The 20799-nt window shown below is 50.7% G+C and overlaps 1 protein-coding gene across 1 annotated transcript in view; it reads left to right on the top strand.

Moving 5' to 3' along the window:
- The first annotated feature begins 1694 nt into the window (after positions 1–1694).
- Positions 1695–20799, top strand: part of LOC127568680 (L-gulonolactone oxidase-like) — a 33617-nt gene continuing 14512 nt past the window's right edge. Inside the window, exons 1-6 of the mRNA XM_052012706.1 lie at positions 1695–1826; positions 6673–6774; positions 7719–7844; positions 9689–9783; positions 16023–16113; positions 17882–18067. Of these exons, the coding sequence (XP_051868666.1) occupies positions 1824–1826; positions 6673–6774; positions 7719–7844; positions 9689–9783; positions 16023–16113; positions 17882–18067 (603 nt within the window). The 5' untranslated portion in view covers positions 1695–1823. The remainder of the gene's footprint in view (positions 1827–6672; positions 6775–7718; positions 7845–9688; positions 9784–16022; positions 16114–17881; positions 18068–20799) is intronic.

The raw sequence follows: 20799 nt of genomic DNA, 5'->3' as shown, positions 1-20799 counted from the left end.
CACACTCCATCAATCCCATTGTGTCACCCCATTGCTCCACTCCGACCCTCCTGACTCACTACACCTGCCCGTTACCCAGACCCCACAGCAGACTGTGGCAGGACCCCAGCAACACTCTTTCCCAGGAATGTTGGTAAAACCCTGAGCAGGAATCGGAGACTGGTTAAACCAGCTATGGAGTGACCCTGACCACCACAGACATGTAGAATCTCTCAAAAACTATTCAACGTTAAAAATCCCATCATATAAATAAATGATTAGAACATTACTAAAAGGTTAACTACTGATAAACACCCAAATCAGTACAAAAGGAATGATGATCTGCCTCTCTCTGCAGCCAATGGGTGACCCACTGGATCTGCCTTGGATCCTCTCTCCCCTCCTGTGCCAGACCCCATGCCCTCAGTCTTCTGATCCTTCAATAGTTTATCTCCTTCCTCTTTAAATGCCCCCAATGATCCAGCTTTCTCAACCAACACAGGGTGCCACAGTAGTGTAGCGGTTAGGATAACGTGACTTACAGCACCAGCGATCGGGGTTCAATTCCTGCCGCTGTCTGTAAGGAATTTGTATGTTCTCCCCGTGTCTGCGTGGGTTTCCTCCGGGCGCTCCGGTTTCCTCCCACATTCCAAAGGCGTACAGGTTAGTCGGTTAACGTGTGTGTAATCAGGTGGCGCGATCTCGTTGGGCCAGTAGGGCCCGTTACGATGCTGTAGAAATAAAGTTTTAAAAAGTTTAAACCCTGTGGGGCAGAGAATTTCAGAGATTCACTACCCTCTGTAGAAGATGTACGGACACATCTTAGTTTTAAATGACCAGCCCCTAACCTTGTATCTGTGTCCCCTTGTTTGAGACTCTGCCACTGGTGGAAACATCCCAAGGTCCACCCTGCCGTACACCCTCAGGATACCATATGTTTCATTGGGTCACCACCCCCACCCCACCCCTGCAATTTTTCTAAACCCCAGAGAATTTTAAATCCAATTTCTTTAGTTGTTAGTACAACCTTCTCATCCTTAGTGACGTGTAGAATAATACATCTCCAGGTCTGGGTGGATTATCTTCCAAGATACTTGCAGGGCATAGAACATAGAACAACAGCACAGTACAGACCCTTCAGCCCACGATGTTGTGTCGACATTTTATCCTGTTCTACGATCTATCTAACCCTTCCCTCACATATAGTCCTCTATCATTCATGTGTGTGAGGAGAATTTGACATAATCTCCCTCCAGCAGAGGAGCTTGAGGGAAGATTAGACGTGCATCTTTTCTGGACTGCCTCCAATGCCAGTATATCCCTTGTTAAATAATGGGCCCAGCACTGCACACAGTCTCAGGTGGACTGACAACCTTGAAGCAGAGGATCCAGCCCCTCGCAACCACCCTCAGTTAACCCAAAAGGTCTCACAGAGCCATCGACTACTCAGGCTCCGGGCTTGCTGATGCCTCTCCTGCCTGGGACAGTTTGTGAAAAGTCCCGAGGCAATGGATAAACATGAAGGGATGAGCCAAAATACAGCAAGGCTTTGAGGCCAGAGTGTGTGAGGGACACTCGACTGCCCGTCCTGTTGAATGCCCTCATCCCTCACTCCTCCCATCATCTGATAACAAATCAGAGACATAAACCCAGCACTGGATTAAGCCAGCTGGTTAATCATTACTCCCATTATCATCATCAGGAATGTCAACCACATACCTCCTACAAGGGTAGTTCAGTTACATTAAGGCCAGCAGGGATTGTGTATCACCATCTGCCTCTGTCCAGGTCCCCTCTCCCTCCTCCTGCAGCCGTTCCCTGCTCTGACTGAACGTTCACCCACCATGGTAAGGTGTTTCTCTACTTGTGTCGGCGAGAGTGAGGCTGAATGTGGTTGGCAGTGTTGTGGAATAATTCACCCACTGGTCTGGGTGGGCTATGTTCCAAGATACTAGGATGGGCAGGAGGATTTGGAGTAATTGCCCTCTGGCAGAGGAGGTTGAGGGGAGCTTGAACTTGTGAGGGGTTTTGACTGAGTGGGAAGGAGGAACTGTTTCTACAGGGAGGGTCCCAGGGATGCAGACTTACAGCGAATGGCAGATCTGGGACTGGACCTGGGGCAGGGATTGGGACTGGGATCCAGGTTGGGATCCGAGACTAGGATTTAGGAATGGCACATGGTAGGGAATGAGATGGTGATCTAGTTCGGGATCTGGACTGGGATCTGAGGCTGGGACCTGGGGCAGGGATTGGGACTGGGATCCAGTTTGGGGTGTGGGACTGGGATTTAAGGCTGGGACCTGGGGCAGGGATTGGGACTGAGATCGGGGCTGGGATCAGGGAATGGGATCTGAGGGAAGGACAATCAGAATCAGAATCTGGTTTATTATCACTGACATATAGCGTGAAATGTGGTGTTTTGCAGCAGCAGGACAGCGCAAGACATAAAAATCCATATATTATAAAAATAAATTGTACAAAAAAAAGGAATAACGAGGTAGTGTTCATGGGTTCGTGGACCATTCAGAAATCTGATGGCGGAGGGGAAGAAGCTGTTCCTAAATTGTTGAGTGTGGGTCTTCAGGCTCCTGTACCTCGTGCCCGATGGTAGTAACAAGATGAGGGCATGTCCCGGGTGGTAAGGGTCCTTAGTGAGGGATGCTGCTTTCTTGAGGCACGGCCTCTTGAAGATGTCCTTGATGGTGGGGAGTGTTGTGCCCGTGATGGAGCTGGCTGAGTCTACAACCCTCTGCAGCCTCTGGGAGTGTATGACAGGACAGTGTAGAGGAGCTTCAGTCAGTGTCCAACCTGTGTCCTGAGAGTGTGTGATGGGACAGTGTAGAGGGAGCTTCACTCTGTGTCTGACCCTGGGAGTGTGTGATGGGACGGTGTGGAGGGAGCTTCACTCTGTGTCTGACCCCAGGAGTGTGTGATGGGACGGTGTGGAGGAAGCTTCACTCTGTGACTGACCCCAGGAGTGTGTGATGGGACGGTGTGGAGGGAGATTCACTCTGTGTCTGACCCCAGGAGTGTGTGTTGGGACAGTGTAGTGGGACCTTCACTCTCTGTCTGACCCCAGGAGTGTGTGATGGGACAGTGTAGTGGGAGCTTCATTCTGTGTCTGAACCTGAGCATTGGAGCCTCCGTACCAGGCGGTGATGCAACCGGTCAGAACGCTCTCCACCGTACATCTGTAGGAATTTGCAAGAGTCTTTGGTGACGTCCCGAATCTCCTCAAACTCCTAACGAAATAGAGCTGCTGGCGTACCTCCTCTGTGATTGCATCAGGATAGATCCTCCAAGACGTTGACAACCAGGAAGGACTGGCTGGGACCCAGCAATGGGTTAATCACTCAGTTTGCCGCTTCAGCTCGACATTACCTGGGACAGACAGCATTCAGCTCAAAGTTTAAACACATGGTCTTTGTGAGTTTACCTCAGGCAACAAGCTAGAAGGTTACAAGCTGCAAGTTTAACAACATTTTCATGGTACCGAAAGAATGCATGACTTTTTTCATGATCAAGATTTGGTTGAGATATACTCACTGATGTTGGGCGAATTATTCAGCAATGAATTCATACACAGGGTCTGTTCATGATCTGAGTGCCCCAATATTTTGCTTGTTGTAACCCTTTATCAATATTACCGAGGATGTTCACACACGGTGCTCCTGAAAAGTATCTTCTCCTTTCAGGTCAGGGAAAACGGGGCCTCAGTTAACAGGGCACCCTCTGTGTATCAAACCTGTGCTGCCCTGCCCTGTGCTGAGTGTGTGTGACAGGATGGTGTAGAAGGTGCTTTAGTCTGTATCTGACCCGTGTTGTCCTCATCCTGACAGTGCACGATGGAACAGTGTAGAGGGAGCCTCACTCTGTGTCTGACCCCGGGAGTGTGTGATGGGACAGTGTAGAGGGAGCTTCAGTCGGTGTCTGACCCCAGGAGTGTGTGATGGGACGGTGCGGAGGGAGTTTCACTCTGACGGTGCGGAGGGAGCTTCACTCTGTGTCTGACTCTGGGAGTGTGTGATGGGACAGTGTAGAGGGAGCTTCATCCTGTGTCTGACCCTGGGAGTGTGTGATGGGACGGTGCGGAGGGAGCTTCACTCTGACGGTGCGGAGGGAGCTTCACTCTGTGTCTGACCCTGGGAGTGTGTGATGGGACGGTGTGGAGGGAGCTTCACTCTGTGTCTGACCCCGGGAGTGTGTGATGGGACGGTGTGGAGGGAGCTTCAGTCAGTATCTGACCCCGGGAGTGTGTGATGGGACGGTGCGGAGGGAGCTTCACTCTATGTCTGACCCTGGGAGTGTGTGATGGGACAGTGTAGAGGGAGCTTCACCCTGTGTCTGAACGTGCCCTGGATAGAGTCACTTTTCTCAGTCAAGATGCTTCTTGAACAAATTGAACTTGAAACCCAGAGTCTTGAGTTGTGAATTTTCTCGTTGTCTCTGAAAACCTGATCCCCTCTCTTTAACTGAAATAATTTCAATGCATTGGGATTGCTGTTTATATCACTGAGTCACTTGTGAACACTGCCCCAGATTTTTATAACCTTGCCCGTGAATTCAAAATAGCAGCGGAAAGAGAAGTGAAATTAATCGCAGAGAGCAGCCTCCCAAAGGACTCTGTCTGTCATTTAATTACACATCTGAAGGTTGATCAGACACTCAATCTGATTTATAAACCCAAGAAACCACTTCCAGTTTCCCATCATGTTTCCTACATCGAGTCACAGAACCGCACATCATCTTGTCCCGTTAATATATTGTTGTTGCTGCTGGGAGTGGATCCAAGAACTTGCTGCCAAGCGACACTGTGAAAGGAATATTAGCCCACACACTAAATGCTGGTCTTCAAGATCCTCACGTCCCAAGAAGGATTTATAAAATAACAAATACAGAGAAGGATTCTTCATTGTTTCCCGTTAAAAACTTCCCCAAAAGCAGATTCTCTCAGTCCCCTAGAAACTGCCCAAAAGCAGCTGGTGATAGCAGGCAGGGGGTAGTGGTGGATGGGTGTTTCTCAGACTGGGAGCCTGTGACCAGTGGTGTGCCACAGGGATTTGTTGCTTGTACTTTATATTAATGACTTGGATGAGACTTGTGAGCAGTTCTGGTCACCATGCAATAGGAAGGATGTCGTTAAACTGGAAAGAGTGCAGAAACGATCCACAAGGATGTTAGTGGGTCTGGAGGCTTGAGTTTCCTTATAATGGGCTGGGTCATTTTCCCCTGGATAAATGGAGACTGAGGGTGACCTTGTAGAGGTTTATAAGTTCATGGTGACAGTCGTTTTCCCAGGGTTGGGGAGTCCAAAGCCAGAAGGCGAAAGGGGAAAGATCTAAAGGAGACCTGAAGGGCAAGTTTTCCACTCAGGGTGGTGGGTAAACGGAACGAGCTGCCAGAGGAAGTGGTCGAAAGGGGTGCAATTGCAACGTTTAAAAGACATTTGGACCGGTCCGTGGATAGGAAGGGTTTAGAGGGATATGGGTCAAATGCAGGAAAATAGGCAGGCAACTTGGTCGGCATGGAAGAGTTGGGCCGAAGGGCCTGTTTCCGTGCTGTACGACTCTATGACTCTCTGACAGTGTAGGTGGTGTGACTAATAAGTTTGTAGATGACGCTAAAATTGGAGGACATGGAAAGAGAAGGAGAAAACCACGACGATGCTGGAGGAACAGCAGGCCGGGCAGCATCTGCTGGGAAAGGCAGGTGGGCAACGTTTCGGGTCAGGACCCTTCCTCAGTCTCTCTAGGATAGAGAAAGAAGAGGGTTGTCTAAGGATACAGCAGGACAGAGATTGGAAGGAAAGTTGGGCAGAGTGATAGAAGATGGAATTTAATCCAGACAAGTGTGAGGTGTGCACTCTGGGAGGTCAAATTCTGGTCGGACAAATAGAATAAATAGCAGGGACCTTAGGAGGGACCATGGGGTGCAAGTCCATAGTTCCCATGAAGTGGTGACACAGGTGGATAGGGTGGTGAAGAAGGCAGTTGACATACTTGCCTTCATAGATTAAAACACTTGAGTATAAGAGTTGGGACATCGCTCAGAGTTCTACTCAGGTGGTTAGCTGACCGCTGCGAACCGTCCCCTGGTGTGTGGGTGAGGGGTAAAATGTGAGGGGAGTTGACGGGAATGTGGGGAGAATGAGACAGGTTGAGGGTCAGCACGGACGTGTTGGGCTGAAGGGCCTGTAAGGGTCCGTTTACCCTCAGGAGGGGCCCTGAGGGACATCGAACAACGAGGAAGTGCTCCAGGCAGGAATCAGCGACACCAAGCACACTCCGTGGTCCCCGCCGCTCCCGCCGACCCTTCCAGACTCTGCGCTGGTCATCAGTGACACCAGAGGCTGCAGATGTTGGAACCTGGAGCCACAAACAATCTACTGCAGGAACTCAGCGGGTCGAGCAGCATCTGTGGAGGAGGGAGAATAAATTGTCGACGTTTTGGGTCGAGACCCTGTATCAGGATTTGGAGGGCTTCGATCCAAAACATTGACAATTCCTCTCCCCTCACAGATGCTGCTCGACCCGCTGAGCTCCCCCAGCAGACTGTGTGTGGCTGCATCACGGACTGGGCAGGACATCGCTGATGTGATCACAGGGTGGGCCCCGGCCACATTCTGCGAGTGAGTCGGTGGCTTTGCTGCTCTCTACAGCTTTGAGACCCACCTCCTGTATGCCTTTGATTCAGGTTCAAGGCACCGAGGGCTACCGGTTCAGGAACTGGGCTAATACCTACAGTTGCCAGCCAGAGCTGTACTTCGAGCCCGTCTCTGTGGAGGAGTTGCAGCAGGTGAGTGACTCGTACAACACCCGCCGCACAACGAGGGTGGCAGTGGTGGCACACCATCAACAGAGGAGGCGAAGGGCACGGAAGACGGAGAAGGGAGACACAGGGTGTTCACACTGGGACAGTGAGGTGTGGGGTGATACACTGGGACAGAGGTGTGGAGTGTACACACTGGGACAGAGGTGTGGGGTGTACACACTGAGCGTGGAGTAGGGGGTGTACACACTGGGACAGTGAGGTGTGGGGTGTACACACTGAGCGTCGGGTAGGGGGTGTACACACTGGGACAGTGAGGGGTGGGGTGATACACTGGGACAGAGGTGTGGGGTGTACACACTGGGACAGAGGTGTGGGGTGATACACTGGGACAGAGGTGCGGGGTGTACACACTGGGACAGAGGTGCGGGGTGTACACACTAGGACAGAGGTGTGGGGTGTACACACTGAGCATGGGGTAGGGGGTGTACACACTGGGACAGTGAGGGGTGGGGTGTACACACTGGGACAGTGAGGTGTGAGGTGTATACACTGAGACAGAGGTGTAGGGTGTACTGGGACAGTGATGTGTGGGGTGTACTGGGACAGTGAGGTGTGGGGTGTACTGGGACAGTGAGGTAAGGGGTGTACACACTGGGACAGTGAGGTGTGGGGTGTACTGGGACAGTGATGTGTGGGGTGTACACACTGGGACTGAGGTGTGGGGTGTACACATTGGGACAGTGAGGTGTGGTGTACACACTGGGACAGTGAAGTGCAGGGTGCACACACTAGGACAGTGAGGTACAGGATGCACCCATTGGAAGGGGCTTCTTCAGCTGACTGCTCCCAGTTGTCCAGTTGTGATCCCGGTTTCTCCGGCTGTCACCCCTGGATGGACCTCGTCCTGGTTCAGGCCCCAGCGAGACGAGGGCAGTTGCCCCTCACACTGCCTGTGTCCCTCTCCGCAGATCCTGGACCTGGCCAAGCAGCGCAGCAAGCGTGTGAAGATCGTGGGCTGTGGGCACTCGCCCTCGGACATCGTGTGCACTGACGACTACCTCATCAGGCTCAACCATCTCAACAAGCTGATTAAGGTTAGGTTCACACCACAGCTCAGTGTCCAGGTCATCCCTGGGCAGGGCATGGGTAATCTGCCCTGGGACTACTCAGGGACAGGTCTGTCAAAATCTCACAGCAATCGAGCTGTGTGTACAAAGTGCAGGAGATTAACCCAAGCCCAGTGTTGATGGATTGGATTTGTCCTACTTTCCGTAATTTTCCACATTGTCAGGTAGACAGCGGTGCTGCAACTGTTCGGGAACGGTTTGGCTGGAGGCGCATCCAGTTCTGGAGCAGAGGTCTACAGGTCTACAGCTGGGACGTTGTCTGATCCCGGGACCTTCCTGTATCCAGGGCTCTCCGCTGGTTCCTGATATCCCAAAGAATGAATAGAATTGTCTGGAGACTGGCTCCAGTGATGGTGGGGATCTCCCGTTCTGATGTTCTTATCTCAGCATGAAGCCAAAACTCTGCTTCCATTGTCCTCAGAGGAAGACAGTTCCAAAAACTCACAAAATGTCACCTTATTCCTGACTTAAATCGACAACCCCTTATTTTTAAGCCCTGGTTATAGATTCTCAGACGAAGAAACACCCTCTCCACATTCTTGTGCTAAGACTCCTCGGGATCTAACATGTTTCAGTCAAATCCCCTCACCACCATCCAGGGCACTGAACAGCCCTTCCAGGTGAGGCAGACATTCCCGTGCTCCCCGTCCATCCTTGTTCAATGCATCCGGAGGTCCCAATGCGACTTCTACATCGGCGAGACCAGGCACAGACCAGGCGACCGCTTTGGTGAACACCTGCGCTCCTTCAGCCATGGCTGTCTTAATTCACCTCCTCGTTCCGGCACCGACGTGTCTGTCTTCGGCCTCCTCCACTGCCAGGGTGAGGCTAAGCGCAAACCGGAGGAACAGCCCCTCGTATCCCGCCTGGGTCGTCTACAACCCGACGGCGTGGACAGTGAATTCTCCAACTTCGGCAACCAGCTCCCCCCTCTGCCCCTCCTCTCTCCTCCTGATCTACCCAGTTCCTCCTCCACCCTCCCAGCCCCCATCACCCTGTCTCGTTCCCCTCCCCACCCCCTCCATCTGCCCACCGCCCACACACCCCTCCCACTGGGTCCCCTCCCCCCACTGTTCCCAACTGCCCTCCCCACCTCGCTCATTTGGTTCCAGGCTCCACTTTCGTCCCCTATCAGATCCCACCATCTGCAGCCCTCACCTCCACCTCTGTCACTATTCCCACTCTCCCCTCCCTCCATCAGCCTATCGCCCCTCCTCACCCGGATCCACCTGTCAGCTCTTACCCCACCCCTTCTCTCCACCTCTTTACACTGACTATCTTTGTCCAGATGAAGGGTCTCGAACCGAAACATCAACTGTCCATCTCCCTCCACAGATGCTGCCCGACCCGCTGAGTTCCTCCGATAGCTTGTGTGTGGCTCCTAATTCCAGCATCTGCAGTCTCCCATGTCTCCAAGCCTCCTCTCTCCCTCTTCTAAACTCCAGTGGACACAAGCCCAGCCTGTTCAACCTTTCCCTATGAGAACTCACCCATTCCAGCAGCCAGTCTCAGAACTGCTTCCAACATATTTGTACCTTTCCCAACAAAGGAGGATCTTAGGAATCCTCCACCCTGAAATGCTGTGAGGTCTCAGGTTGTTGAGTTTCTGGGTATCTGGGGAACCAAGGATATGGGGATATGGCAAGGAAATGGTGTTTGAGACAGATCAGTCCTGATCTTATAGAATGGTAGAGCAGGGAGGATGGGCAGAGTGGTCTCCTGCTGTGCCTATTTTGTGGGGGTTGTGCTGGGGTTGCCTCCGTCAGCTGCCCGGCAGTGAGAGAGTGCTGATTGATGCCCTTCCTTGGCAGGTGGATAAGGAGAAGCAGCAAGTGACAGTGGAGGCAGGAATGGTGCTGTCTGACCTGAACGAGGAGCTGGCTTCGCTCGGACTGGCGCTGTCCAAGTGAGTGTGCAAGCTGGGGGCTACCTCGCACAACCTTCCCACACACCCTCCAACCATCCACACCGGGTTGAACTGGCCAGCATCCAAAGCCAGGGCTGGGGAGGCAGGATGATCCTTCAACTATCTATCTCCCTCCTCCCTCAAGCCCCTTAGTGATCCAGTATCCACCACCCTCTGGGTTAGAGGATTCCAGAGATTCACCTCCCTCTGTGAGAAGAATTTCCTTCACAGCTTCGTTTTAAATGACTGTCCCCTTATCTTCTAACTATGTCCCCATCTTTGTGACTCTTGCACTCGTGGAAACATCTCAACATCTGCCCTGTCATGTCCCCTCCTCATTCTTCAGAACTCCAAAGAATACACGACCAAACTTTCAGCTGCTGGTGAAAGGACAAACCTCTCATCCCAGGAATTAGCCAAACAAATCTTTCCTGGACTCCCTCCAACACCAGTAAATCTTTTCTTCAGTAAGTGGAACAAAACTGAGCACAGAATTCCAGCGAGGCCTCACCAATACCCTGTACAACTGTGACAACACTTCCCTATTTTTAAACCAACCCTCCAGCGATATCAGCCAACCTGCCATTTGTCCTCTTAACCACTTGCAGCAGCTGTCTGCTGATATTTTGTGATTCATGCACAGGAACAGCCAGAGTCTTCCATGCACCACTCATCTACAGTCTCCCTCCATTCACATTTCTCTTACTGAAGTGCATGACCTCACACTTAAAACTCTATTTGCCAAATTTTCACCCACTTACTCAACCTCTCTATATCCCATTGCAGAGTTACACGACCCTCATTCCAACATGCCCTCTTATCTTTTGTTGTGCCCTCAACAAGTTCTCAACCCGAAATGTCGACTGTCCACTTCCCTCCACAGATGCTGCCCGACCCGCTGAGTTCCTCCAGCATCTTGTTTTTTGCTTCAGATACCTGACACTCTGAACCCTCCTCCAGGTCATCAATACAAATCGTAAATAATTGAGGGCCAAGAACTGGTCCCTGGGGCACTCTACTAATTGCGTCTTTCCAGCCTGAGGTTTACTCCAGTTCTATGTGATAACTAGTCTTCAATCCGTGCTGACACCCTTCTCCTGTATCATAAGCACCTTTGCACCAGCCTTAATGTGGCACCTTGTCAAATTCTTTCTGGAATTCCAAAATCCTACGAGTACAAATGCATAGCTCGATGAAAGCAGCATCACAGGTACACAGGATGGTGAAAAAGGTGTTTATGACGTTGGCCTTCATCAGTCAGGACTCTGAGTACAGGAGCCGAGACATTATGTTGCAGTTGTATAAGCCGTTGGTGAGGCCGCACTTGGAGCACTGTGTACAGTTTGGTCGCCCTGTTATAGGAAAGATGTGGTTACACTGGAAAGAGTGCAGAGAAGATTTACGAGGATGTTGCCAGGACTCGAGGGCCTGAGTTATAGGGAGAGGTTGGTCAGGCTGGGTCTTTATTCCTTGGAATGTAGGAGAATGAGGGGCGACCTTATAGAAGTGTTTAAAATTATTAGAGGCATAGACAAGGTGGACGGTAACAGTCTTTTCCCAAGGGTAGGGGAGTCCAAAACTAGGGGACATTGGTTTAGGGTGAGAGGGGAAAGATTTAAAAGGGACCTGAGGGGCAACTTTTTCACACAGAGGGTGGTGAGTGTGTGGAACGAGCTGCCAGAGGAAGTGGGTGAGGCAGGCACAACAGGATCATTTTAGAAGCACTTGGATAGGGACATGGAGAGGTGGGGCTTGGAGGGATATGGGCCGAACGCAGGAAATTGGGACTAACTGGGTGGGTACTGTGGTCAGCATGGACTGGTTGGGCCGAAGAGCCTGTATCAGTTCTGTATTGCTCACTGACTCTATGACTCTATACCATATACAAGTTCCTCTCCATTGACTTTGCTTGTTATAAACTCAAAGAACTCAGGCAAATTTGTCAGAATGATTAACCATTTATAAAACCATGCTGACTCGGATTACATTCAGCTTCCCTAAGTGACTCGCTGTTTCTTCCTTGATTACCGACTCCAGCATCTTGCCAACAACAGACTTAAGCCTAAGGTTTCCCGCTCTCTTCTCCCTCCTTCTCGAACAACAAAGCCACAGAAATCCTCCCAGAACTGTGCGCTGTGAAGATCCTCAACCACTGCCTCCACCTCCCTTTGGGTCCTGGTGACGTGCCCACCTTTACTGCTTCAGCTTTTCTGATACCTACCTCTCACAACAAGGACTGTTGTAAACCCTTCCACGTCATTTGGAGGGTCTGTTACCCCTGGGCTACTCTCAGCGTCCTCCACCATCACATTGATGCAAAGTGTTGGTTTAAATTATCTGCCGTTCCTTTGTTTCCCAATATTAATTGCCCAGGGGTTCCACAGGTACCCTCGCTACCCTCTTCCTTTTTATAAATCCTGAGAAGCCCTTGCTGTTTGCTTTGATATTACTTCCCAGTTTTCTCTCGTGAACTATTTTCTCCTTCTTATTAACTTTTTGCTCTCTGTTGTTTCCTGCAAAATCCCCACTCCTCCGGTCTACCACTAACCCTTCCCACTTTGTGTGAATTAATACTTTTCTTGACCTCAAATGGTTTGTCATTCTTATTGAGTCCCACTTTCTAATTGGGATAAATTTCTGCTGAGACTGATGAAATTATTGCATAAATATCTGCCACTGCTCATCAACTGACTTTTCCTTTAGCCTATTTCCCCAGCCCGCAGAACAGCAGGGCCCTGGGGAGTGTTGTAGAACGGAAGGACCTTGGAGTACATGTACATAGACAGGGAGACAGGAGACAGAGACAGGTTCACTGAGGTAGACAAGGTGATGAAGTAAGCTTTTGGCAAACTGGCCTTCATAAGTCAGGGCATTGAGCATAAAAGTTGGGAGGTCATGGTGTGGTTGTATAAGATGCTGGTGAGGCTGCACTTGGAGTATTGTGTTCAGTTTTGGTCGCTCTGCTATAGAAAAGGTGTTATTAAATTGGAAAGAGTGCAGAAAAGATTTACGAGGATGTTGCTAGGACTTTGAGGGACTGAGTTATAAGGACAGGTTGGACATGCTAGGACTTTATCCCTTGGAGTGTAGGAGACTGAGAGGTGATTTTATAGAGGTGTATAAAATCGTGAGGGGCATAGATAGGGTGAAGACACTCAGTCTTTTTCCCAGGGTTGGGGAATCAAGAACTAGAGGGCACAGGTTTTACATGAGAGAGGAGAGATTTAATAGGAACTTGAGTGCAACTTTCTTTTACACAGGGGGTGGTATCTTTGTGGAACAAGTTGCCAGAGGAAGTGGTTGAGACAGGTACAATAACAACTTTTAAAAGCCAGTTGGACAGGTCCATGGATTGGGAAGGTTTAGATGGTTATGGGCCAAATGCTGGCAAATGGGACTAGCTTGGATGGGGCATCTTGGTCAGCACGGACCATTTGGGCTGAAGGGCCTGTTTCCGTGCTGTGTAACTCCATGACTGTCCAGACAACTCCACCTTCATATTTTTGTAGTTGCACAGTGAGGTTTGCAGCTGCAATTCCTGAGAGTCTCTATCCAGAATTCTACCGCATTGTGATCACTATTCCCCAGAGGATCCTTAAATAGCAGAAACGGTCAGACCTGACAAGAGCCTCTCTCCACGCAGTCTCCTCCCATAACCTTTCACCCTGACCAGGCAGAGAGATGGACATTCATGCACATGTTTGGGGTGATAGATCAGGGTTCAAACAACCACGTTCACCATTTCCAAGAACATACTCTGCCTTGATCAGGATTAAAGTGGTACACAAGACCGATGAATAGTTTATAAATTACTTGTATTCTTTCACTGAAATCTTGCAGGTTAGTGACCTTACTGCACAGAGAGTGTGAGTAATTAACATGTGTCATGTACTGACCTTAATGATTACAGCTGGGGATACACTCGTGTGGTTACTGCCCCAGTGGAACTTTGCCAATTAATTATCACAGCATACAACAAACTGCGTTCAGCAACTATCAATATTTTACAGTGAGGTTATTAAATAAAGGTTATTTATTGACTGCCTGCTGTGAGATTTCTGCAACATCATGAGTTGTTGAACATCAGAGCTTTGCAATAGCACCAGTGCCTCAACGCTCCCATTACAACTGACTCCAGGCACAGGAGCAGACGCAGGAAACCAGACTCTCTCTGAGCCTGTGAACACTCACAGCGCCCCCACCACCTCTCACACCAGGACAGACAGACCTGAGGGGGAGGTGTCACAGTCAGAGCTGTACAGTACAATAACAGGCCCTTCAGCCCATCACATCCATGCTGACCTTTCTGCCCATCTACACCAATCCTATTTGCCAACATTAGGACCATATCCTTCTATACCCTGCTTGTCTAAAATATCTCTTGTGTGGTGTGTATCTGATTCCACCCACCCTCCTCTGGCAGCAAGTTCCAGATATCACCCGCTCTCTGCGTAAGAAACTTTCCTCTCAAATCCCTTTAAATCTCCTTCCTCAAACCTACGGTCTCTTGTTTTTGATAGCCCTACCATGGGAAAAAGATAAGATGATAAGATAAAACAAGACAAGACTTCTTTATTAGTCACATGTACATCGAACACACAGTGAAATACATCTTTTGCGTAGAGTGTTTTGGGGGCAGCCCACAAGTGTCGCCACACTTCTGGCACCAACATAGCATGTCCACAATTTCCTAACCCCTACATCTTTGGAATGTGGGAGGAAACCGGAGCACCCGGAGGAAACCCACGCAGACACGGGGAGAACGTACAAACTCCTTACAGACAGCGGGCGGAATTGAACCCGGGTCGCTGGTGCTGTAAAGTGTTACGCTAACCGCTACACTACCGTGCCTGCCTAAAGACTGACTCTCTAGTTTATCTATGTCTCTTATTATTTTATACATCAGGTCACCCCACAGCCTCCTTCGCTCCAGGGAAAACAAGCCCAGCCTGTCCCATCTCTCCCCATAACTAAAGTCCTCCGATCCAGGCAACATCCTGGTGAATCTCCTCTGCACTCTCTCCAGTAGTGGAGGGACGGGAGAGTGGAGGGTAGCGCCAGGGGGGGATGGGCACTGACCGAGAGCACAGAGGTGGGGCTGATCCATGGTGAAGTCCATCATGACCTGCAATGAATGTGAGCCCCCAGAGTGAGGAAGACGGCTGGAGGTGAGGGGTGAATCCAGGTGAAGACGTAGAGGCCCAGTGAGAGGAACACACCAGAGCTTGGGTGTCAGGAGCTCTGAGTTACTGCCAGGAGCCCAGCTTCCAGCCCTGGCTCACCACTTATTTAATTGTCAGTCTCATAAAACAGCAGAAAGGCTTTTGAACAGGATCTGAAATGCAATCTGACAAGATTTGATTTCTGTTCTCTCCCTGAGTCATTAAAATCCTTGGGTGCTGATCAGTCTTGATAAGTGTGCTCTTCATCATTGTTTTCACACAAGCAGGGAGATTACACAGGCACAAAATCAACTCCATCAGTCTCCGGGAGTGGTTGGGGGCTGGGGCTGGGGCTGGGCCGGGGGCTGGGGCTGGGGTGGGGGGGGGAAGGGGGACCTAACTAAGAAGTTGGTCAGTGTGTCTCTTCATAACCTGCCTCAGGAACAGGCAAAGACACGTTTGATGAATTTACGTTCAGGGTTAGACTGTCATACTGGTCATGTCTGTTGGTGGGGGAGAGGGGTGCATGGGCACATGTGGGTGTCTCTGTACAAGTGTGCAATGTTTGTAGTTCTGTGAGTGTGTGTGTGTATGTGTGTATGTGTGTGAGTGTGTGTGAGTGTGTGTGAGTGTGTGTGTGTGTGTGTGTGTGTGTGTGTGTGTGTGTGTGTGTGAGATGCATCCATGGTGCTTGCGTTATGCAGATGCATGTTCTGTGCTAGTGTGTATGCACGGTGCATTTGCTCTGTGTGTTCCGTGTGCTTATGTGTGTTTTCAGTGTGTTGTGTGCATGCTATGTGCATGTGTGATGTGTGTTGTGTGTGTGTGCTGTGTGCAGACTGCTGCTGAGCCCGTGTTTCCTCCCTCCTCTCACTCTGTCCCCACAGAGGCGGTTTGCTGCTCAGTGTTACAGCCAGGCCCCAGCACCGAGAACAGATCCAGGCAGACCCAAGGAGGCCATTTGGTCCCTGCCGCCTGCTATCCCTTCTCTGCCGACCTGCTCGTTTCCCCGAGAACCGGATGAGCGGGGGGGACTGCGCCTGTGTGTACACTAATGGTGTGTCTTTGCTCTTGCAGTATCGGCGCAGTGTCCAACGTGTCTGTCGCTGGAGTGATTGGAACTGGCACCCACAACACCGGCATCAAGCACGGCATTCTGGCAACCCAGGTACCAGCCCTGCCCCTCAACAATCCAGTGAAGCACAGAAACTGCCCCTCTCACAGTCTCTCTCTCTCTGCTCTGGGGTCTCTGAAAGCAAAGACAGCAAATACTGGAAATACTCAGCAGGCCAGGCAGCAGCTGTGGAGAGGGAGCCAGCTGATGTTGTTGGCGGTTGTCCCTCCACCAGCACTGACTCCCTGACATGGGGCTGCTGCACCTCATGTCTGAACCTGACTGAGGTTCACTGAGATTGGTCAATGTTTTCATCAGAAAGGCTGGGTTAGGAGGGCCGGGGACTAGTTTCACCCAGTTCCTCTGACCCACCAGACTCCATGGATGTTGGTGAATTGGTTTATTATTGTCGCACGTACCGACGTGCAGTGAAAAACTTTGTCTTGATGCCGTCCATACAGATCATTTCATCACACAGTGCATTGAGGTAGTACAAGGGAAAACAGTAACAGAATGCAGAGTAGAGTGTTACTGATACAGATAAAGTGCAGTGCAGGCAGACAACAAGGTGCAAGGCTATGATGAGGTAGATTGTGAGGTCAAGAGTCCATCTTATCGTACTAGAGAACCGTTCAATAGTCTTATAACAGCGGGATAGAAGCTGTCCTTGAGCCTGGTGGTACGTGCTTTCAGGCCTTTGTATCTTCTGCCTGATGGGAGGGGGGAGAAGAGAGAATGTCCGGGGTGGGTGGGGTCTTTGATTGTGCTGGCTGCTTTACCAAGGCGGAGGGAGGTATAGACAGAGTCCATTGAGGGGAGTCTGGTGTCCGTGATGTGCAGGGCTGTGTCCACAACTCCCTGCAGTTTCTTGCAGTCCCAGGGAGACCAGTTGCCGTACCAAGCCGTGTTGCATCCAGATAGGATGCTTTCTATGGTGCATCGATAAAAGTTGGTGAGTGTCAAAGGGGATATGCCAAATTTCTTAAGCCACCTGAGGAAGTAGAGGCGCTGGTTTGCTTTCTGGGCCGTGGCATCTACGTGGTTGGACCAGGGCAGGCTGTTGGTGATGTTTGAGGAAGCTCGCAATCCTTTTGACCTCAGCACCATTGATGTAAACAGGAGTGTGTGCAATGTGCCCCCTTCCTGAAGTCGATGTCCTGCTCCTCCTGGTATGGTAAATGCTCTGCCCGGGACCACAAGAAACTGCAGAGAGCTGTGGACACAGCTCAGCACATCACGGAAACCAGCCTCCCCACCTTTGACTCTTGTCTACATTTCCCATTGCCTCGGTAAAGCAGCCAGCATAATCAAAGACCCCTCCCACCCCAGACATTCCCTCTTTTCCCGTCTCCCACAGGGCAGAAGATACAAAAGCCTGAAAGCACGTACCACCAGGCTCAAGGACAGCTTCTATCCTGCTGTTATAAAACTATTGAACGGTCACCTAGTACGATAAGGTGGACTCTTAACCTCACAATCTACCTCGTTATGGCCTTGGACCTTATTGTCTGCCTGCACTGCACTTTCTCTGTAGTTGTAACACTTTATTCTGCATTCTGTATTGTTTACCTTGTACTACCTCGATGCACTGTGTAATGAGTTGATCTGTACGATCGGTTTGCAAGACAAGTTTTTCACTGCACCTCGGTACAAGTGACAATAATAAACCAATTCCAATCCCCTCGAGCAGGACACCAGCAACAGCTTGCTGATTGGCACCAGGACCAGGCTGTTGAGAGACTTTCCTGGGGTCTTCATGTTCTTACCACCCATGGCTCCCGTTGCTGTAACCCAGACCACTAACTTGGCTCTGCACCCCCAGGTGGTGTCTCTGACCCTGATGACCGCGGCCGGTGAGGTTCTCGAATGCTCGGACTCCGTGAACCATGAGATATTCCAGGCTGCCCGGCTGCACCTCGGTGCGCTGGGGGTGATTCTCACCGTCACCATCCAGTGCATGCCGGCCTTCCACATTCAACTCCAGCAATTTCCGAAAACTCTGACAGAGGTACGGTATCGTCCGCCACCACCGGGCACAGCAGTGGGGGGGTGAGCCTGCGTTGGGGACCAAGGTCTTGCTCCTGATACAGGGGTGGGATCAGGTGGATCATGTTGGTGGGGGTGGGGGAGTGACTCCACTGGGTGTTTTGTTCTGTTTGGGATCACTTGCTTGTACATCCTGCACATAAATGAGAGCCCAGACACAAGGCTGTGCTTGATCCGCGACCTCACCTCTCTCATATAAAGGTTGACCACGGGTGATCGAACCTCTAGACTCAGCACCAGTCCCTGATGACCTTTCGAGTTTGTAAGGTCAGGAATGGGGGAAATTCCTTTCAGCTTCTCCGTCCCACTGTTGCAGAGGACGGATGATGTTGCAAAGGTAGGATGAAGGGAGAATGGATGGACTGATGAAGGGTGTTCCTACAAAAGGTCGAGCACAGAACAGGACAGGAACGGGCTCTTCAACCCACCATGTCTGAGAAGAACACGATGCCAAACTAAACTAATCCCTTCTGTGTGTATCCACAGCTCTCCATTTCCTGCACATTCATGTATCTGTCTTAAGGCCTCTTCACCTTCACTATCGTATCTGCCTGCACTACCACCCCTGGAAGCCCGTTCCAGACACCCACCACTCTGTGTGTGAAAGAACTTGCCCCGCACATCTCCTTTAAACTTGCCCACTCTCACCTTAAAGTCGACATTTCTACCCTGGGAGAAAAATTTTGACTGTCTAGCCTGTCTATGCCTCTCATAATTTTATAAACCTCTATCAGGTCTCCCCTCAGCCTCCGCCGCTCTAGAGAAAACAACCCAAGTCTGTCCAACTGCTCCTTAAAGCTCATACCCTTTAATCCAGGCAGCATCCTGGTGAACCTCTTCTGCACCCTCTCCAAAGCCTCCACATCCTTCCTGTAACGGGGCGACCAGAACTGCACACAATACTCCAAGTGCAGCATAACCAAAGGTTTATACAGCTGCAACATGACTTCCTGACTCTCATACTCTATGCCCTTTGCAATGAAGGTAAGCATGCCGTACACCTTCTTTACCACCCTATCGACTTGCATTGCCATTTTCAGGGAGCACCTATCCAATCTAGCTAATGACCATCCAGTCTACTCTCACCAGAAAAGGCATGACTGAGTGTGGGTTGAATTGGCATTGACTCCCCTGCCCCCTGATGCCCAGTTACCCCTCAGCCCCAGATCCCTGGTCCAAACAGACAAAATAGCTGAAACCCAGAGATGAGATGAGATAAGACAGCCCTTGCCATGAAGGCATTGTTTGACCCAGTGTGGACTCAAAGTCCTGGTAAAACTGGTCAGTGGGCATCAAAGTGGTTGGAGCTGTCCCTCACACAGAGGGAGGGGGGTGTGGGTGCTGGAGGTCAGTCGTCTCAGTCCCGGGACATCTCTGTAGGAGTCCGTCCGGGCAGTGTCCTGGGCCCAACAGCTGCTTCATCAGTGACCTTCCTTCTGTCGTAAGGTCAGAAGTGGGGATGTTTGCCCATGATTGCACAAGGCTCGTACCAGACACACCTCTTCAATCAGTGAAGCAGCCCATGCCTGCAGGCGGCAATGCCTGGACAACGTTCAGGCACGGGCTGATAAGAGGCAGGATACCTTCGTGCTACAGAAGAGTCTTTTATCCCTGGGAACACCACCACCCGCAGGTTCCCTCCAAGTACACACCATCCTGAATGGAAAAACCATCACCGTTCCTTCACCGTCACCGGGTCTAAATCCTGGAACTCCCTCCCCACAGCACCATGGGAGCCCCTTCACCAGGAGCACTGCAGCGGTTGAAGGAGGTACCTCCTCCTCAAGGGGCAGTGAGGGTGGGCAATAAATGCTGGTGTTGCCGGTGGCATCCAGCCCTCTAACATGGAGAGTTATTTCCTCCTCAAACCAGTGGGGCTTGTCGACAATGAAGATCACAATCATTAAATTATCTCTTCAGAGCTGAACTGTGACAAAGCAATTGTTTACAGAAGGAATTAAAAGCCACAGCCGTAAGAGCAATTTTAAATCCCTCCGGTCTAAATCAAAAAAGCAAATTACACTTCCTCACAAAAGTATTGTTTTTTAACAATACAGAAGGTGAATCAATCGTGGTTTAAACTGAGAGTTCGGGAGAGAGAGAGAGAGAGAGAGAGAGAGAGAGAGGGGGGGGGGGAGTCCATTCATTTCACAAGTCTGGCCTTCCTCTGCCGCCAGCGATAACTAACACTTGACGCTGGCAGTTTCTCATTTTTCTACATGAGACTACTCAGCCCATTGAGTGTATACTGGCCCTTGCTAGACTAATCCTGTTGGTCTCATACATACACCCTATCGCCCCATGGTCCCACAAATGATACACTCTCCAGTTCTTATCTAACTCCCTGTGAAGGGGCTGACAGCCAATCACCCTCACATTCAGATCAGCACCACCTTTCCCACACACCTCCTTACACCTATAGCTGTAAATCCGTCTCCCTGAACATCTGCCAATTGGGACCAGCTTCCCTCCCCTTTACCAGGTCTAAACCACTCATGACCTCGTATACCTCCCCTCAACCTCCTGTACTCCGAGGAGGACAATCCCACCCCCTGTTGTGGCTGAAATCCCTCACCCCTGGTACCATGCTGGTAAACCTCCTCTGTACCCTCTCCAGGGCTTCCAGATCACACCTGGACACTCTACTCCACATCTGGTCTAACCAGTGTCTTGCACAACAGACTTCCTTGCTTC

Source organism: Pristis pectinata, chromosome 3 (genome assembly GCF_009764475.1).
Source record: "Pristis pectinata isolate sPriPec2 chromosome 3, sPriPec2.1.pri, whole genome shotgun sequence".
Classification (NCBI taxonomy): Eukaryota; Metazoa; Chordata; class Chondrichthyes; order Rhinopristiformes; family Pristidae; genus Pristis; species Pristis pectinata.
Note: the sequence above shows the minus strand (reverse complement) of the source record. Positions and strands in the feature narration are given on the sequence as shown.